We start from the raw sequence: 4,453 nt of genomic DNA on the forward strand, positions 1-4,453 counted from the left end.
AAAAAAAAAAAAAAAAAATCATTTTGTTGTATGTCTTTGTTATTATATTTATAATAGTTATCACTTCCAAATTCCTCAAACTCAAACAAACCAAACACATCACATTTCTCTTCTCCCCTGCTAGCCATCTTCTTATCATCAGTCTCAACTTCTTGAAGTTGAAGCATTATACAATCTTCATCTCTTCTTTGTCTCTTTCTTGAACCTGTACAAGTTTCTTCATCCCCAACCATTCCACAGATGTCCAAACATTCCTGAGTCGAACAATAACTAAAGGCACAACTGTTGTCGACCATCCCATCAACAACTCTATCATTATAGGACCTAATTGTCTCTTTTCCTCCGGTCTCATGGTAGTTACTTAAAGGTTGAGACGTACTTGAACGGTTTATCGGGTAGTAACTTCGGCTGCACTCCATTCCCATAGCTTTTATAACCGTCTCGATTTGAAAATTGGTGTGAGCTCTTTGTACTCCTCTGATTCTAACTGCGGCTTTATCGTAAGCCATAGCTGCTTCTTCTGCAGTGTGGAACGTCCCGAGCCAAACTCTAACACCATTTCTCGTCGAATCCCTTATTTCTGCTGCGAATTTCCCCCAAGGACGCCTCCTTACTCCCCTGTATTTCCTTGTTTTGCAAGAAACCGGAGAAGACAGAGAACGTGAACCAGTAGGGTTGGTTAACGGCTCATGATTGGTTTCGCTTGGGAAAGAAGCAATGGAGTCGAGAATCTCGGCCCATTCCTTGGCCTCCATTGACATATCTATGGTTGGAAGGCTTCCTTTTGATTCTTTTGATATGTCATCAAGTGTTGGCAATGCTTCCCAAGTCGTGGAAACTTCTTGAACATGGACTGATCTTGTATCGGTTTCTGGTTTTCTGATGAAGTTCTCCCAAACATTCTTTAGGATCTCTCTGTCTGGTTCTTGGACGATGTTTCCAAAAGCGATTGTTGGATTGAAGAGTATGTGTTGGTGGGCTTTAGTGCCTTTTAAAGAGATAGTTGCTTTTGGGAGATTGTGTGTGAGTTGAATGGGAATTTGGCGGCAGGATAAGTGGTAGTACAGTTGGTGAAACTTGTCTTCCAAGTTACTGACCACCTCGTTTCATGGAGGGTTTTACGTTCCTCGTGAAATCGGGGTTTTCTATGTGTGTACTCACACGTATCATTATGGATTAGTATATTTATTAATGTTACTTCAATCTTGAAGCATTAAGAATTAAGATTGTGTACTTTTTGATTAAAAATAAATAAATTAAAACTTTGTGTACTATTGAAAAAGACCAGATGCATAGTATACTTTCTTTGAATATATTAATACGAAGACTAACGACGGTTTGTTAGAAAAGAAAGCTGATATGATTACCAAAAAAAGAAGAAAAAAACTGATATATTACCTCTTGTGAAACACATATTAATCTTGAGTTTTACTTTTCATGAGAATCTTTGATGTGTTCCCACGAGAGGCACAAATCCGTTTTAGAGAATTGTAATTATTGGATCAAACTGTTAGTTTAGTGTATCTTCTAAATTATCTATACTATTAAAATAGAAATCACGATTTCTACTCATGTGTGATTTTTTTTAAATGGATTTTCCCTAAAAAAATGGTTACACTATTTTTGGATTTACATAACTAAATCCCAACAATATATTAAACTTATCTTTTATTCACATATATAAAACAAACGTAAGACACAAATCTAATCAAACCATTTTAAAACATAACGTCCTTCTAACCAGACCATTTGTGTACATTTGACATATGTTAATCATATCTTTAGGAACATACATATGTTACCGGATAAAATACAAACATAGATCAAATCTAATGATTTCATTCTTATTTTACTAACATAACCTGACTTGTTTAGTTCATATTATCATAGGAAGATAATGTTTATTGATTTATTATCATGTACCATATTGTAACATCTTATTTTTGAATAAATAAATACTATTTATGGTGTATGATATGCGCCTCTCAATGGTCATCATTGGTCCACTTTCTTCCTGTAGACAATACAGTAATATTCAAATATCTACATACTATTATTTAAAGTAAAAATTACAATTTCTTTTTATATGTGATATTTATGATTATATCCAACCATACTTTGTATGTTGCTAAATAGTTTTATAGTAAACATCTCGACTCATATTTGAGTTACTGCCCTTTAATTTTTGAAGAATTTGCCAAAACTAACTAACAACTTAATTTTAACCCCAAACATATACTCAAACTTGAATCAAATGCAAATTAACCTAAAAACCTTGTGAAATTACAGCTCAGCCTCTTGTGACCAAACAAAAAAACAGAAGCCATTTTTACGAATATAGCCCCAGTATGTCGTCTGAGATGTTGGAGGTAGTCTGGACGACTTACTTGTAAGTCGTCTGGTACCAGTTTATCTTAAAACTAATTTATAAATTTTGTAAAAAATATTTTGATGAGTTAAAAATAAAAATCATTTAATTATAAACAGTTTTAAGTGATATAAATTAAGATATGATAAAATTGATTTGTTTTCAAGATAGATGAGTGGAAGTAGTGAATCATGATATTCTTTGGTTTAGGGGTTTGACAAACATATGTTGTAGTATTGTATGTATTCTTAGAGTTAGATTTTGGATAGCTGAAATGTTTTTTTCAAAAATTAATTTTCACCTATATGTGTTTATTTCTGTGTATAGTAAACACTTTTCAAATTTGATTTGATTTTATGAAGTGTTTAATTAGATAATTAAGTTTAGGGGTTATGTTTAGGGTGTGGACGACTTATATTTCAGTCGTCTCGTGAATAGTTTTACCCAGACGACTTATATTTCAGTCGTCCAAATATTTCCGCCTAAAATTTTTAAAAAAATTATTTTCCCGCTTAAATAATTTAAACCAGACGACTTATTTGTAAGTCATCTAGGAAGTCTTCTATTTTAGTTTTCCGCTAAAAATATTTTAGTTTCCCGCTAAAAATATTAAAGTCTTCTGGGTGACTTACAAGTAAGTCGTCTAGGTAGTCGTCTGAATCAAAAATATTTAACATAATTGGATTTTTTGTCTCCCTATATAAAGAAAAAAATACACATTCTTTTTCATTCTCTCAAATGGCTGCAACAAAAATGTAATGTTCATCATTCTAAAACTCTTCAACCTCTCTCTAATCTTTTTGAACTTATAAACACTAAGCTTTATATCAATTCATTGTTTTTGTCTCATGTCTTTCTCACTAATTTATCTTATTTTTGCATGTTTTTAATCAGATGGTTCTCATATTCCACTCATTTAAAGGTAGATCTATCAATTTTAGATATGTATTTTTGTGTGTTCTATAATGGTAGATTTATCTAATCATCCACTAATTTTCTTTGTTTTAAGTCATTTGAACGTTTTTGGATATGCAGGTTTTTCAGATCTGGATTTGGATATGCAGGTTTTTCAGATCTGGAAGACGTCTGAGATGACTTACCTGTTAGTCGTCTAAAATATAATGCGCTAGACGACTTGCAGGAAGTCTTCCAGACGGCTTCCAGGAGGTCGTCTGGACTTCCTGGAAGTCGTCTGACAGAATCTTCTCCCATGTCTCTCCCTTTCATAACAGATCTGAGCGTTTTAGTAAGTTTTTATGTCTGATTTTTCTTCATTTGGTAACTTTCTGTTGAAGTTCTTACTTTTTTTCCCAAACTAAAACTCTTCGAACCCACTCTAATCTCTTTGATTTGAAAATACCAAACTTTATATGAATTTTTCAGTTTGGTCTCATGTCTTTCTCACTAATATATCTTTTTTTGCAGGTTTTTAATTAGATGGCTCTTATCTTCCACTCATTTAAAGGTAGATCTATTAATTTTAGATATGTATTTATGTGTGTTCTATAAAGGTAGATTTATCTAATCTTCCACTCATTTTCTCTGTTTTTAAGCCATTTGAACGTTTTGTGATATGCAGATTTTTCAAATCTGGATTTGGTATGCAGGTTTTTCAGATCTAGAAGACTTATGGGACGACTTACCTGTTAGTCGTCTAAAATACAATGCGCTAGACGACTTCCAGGAAGACTTCCAGACGACTTCCAGGAAGTCTTCTTCCATATCAAGTGGAGTCCAAGCTTGTCTTTGTAGGGGAATGATCTATAATAGTTTTGTTTGTGGTCTGTTTTATGATTTGCAAGTCTACTCTTATATTTGTGAATTTTTTGTAAAATCAGTAATAATGTTTCCCAAGATGTAATATATGTGCTAACAATGTGTTTACACATTTACAATCAATGAAATAATATATTTCAATAGCCTTTTTCTTATCTTTGGATCTCCCATATGCAATAATAAACTCCAATGGCCTTCTTCTCATCTTAATAAACAAGAATGTTGGTAGCCTCATATTGATATAATATTTTAAGAAGCATTTTAACCCTTCTTACAACTCATAACAATAATCATCATTGGTGTCTATAA

General features: G+C 32.6%; 1 protein-coding gene across 1 annotated transcript in view; it reads right to left on the reverse strand.

Moving 5' to 3' along the window:
• Positions 1-1,170, reverse strand: part of LOC106330255 (ethylene-responsive transcription factor ERF091-like) — a 16,590-nt gene extending 15,420 nt beyond the window's left edge. Inside the window, exons 1-2 of the mRNA XM_013768760.1 lie at positions 1,098-1,170; positions 65-988 (exon numbers count right to left, since the gene is read on the reverse strand). Of these exons, the coding sequence (XP_013624214.1) occupies positions 65-988; positions 1,098-1,170 (997 nt within the window). The remainder of the gene's footprint in view (positions 1-64; positions 989-1,097) is intronic.
• Between the last annotated feature and the right edge of the window lie 3,283 nt (positions 1,171-4,453).

Source organism: Brassica oleracea, chromosome C1 (genome assembly GCF_000695525.1).
Source record: "Brassica oleracea var. oleracea cultivar TO1000 chromosome C1, BOL, whole genome shotgun sequence".
NCBI classification, from domain to species: Eukaryota; Viridiplantae; Streptophyta; class Magnoliopsida; order Brassicales; family Brassicaceae; genus Brassica; species Brassica oleracea.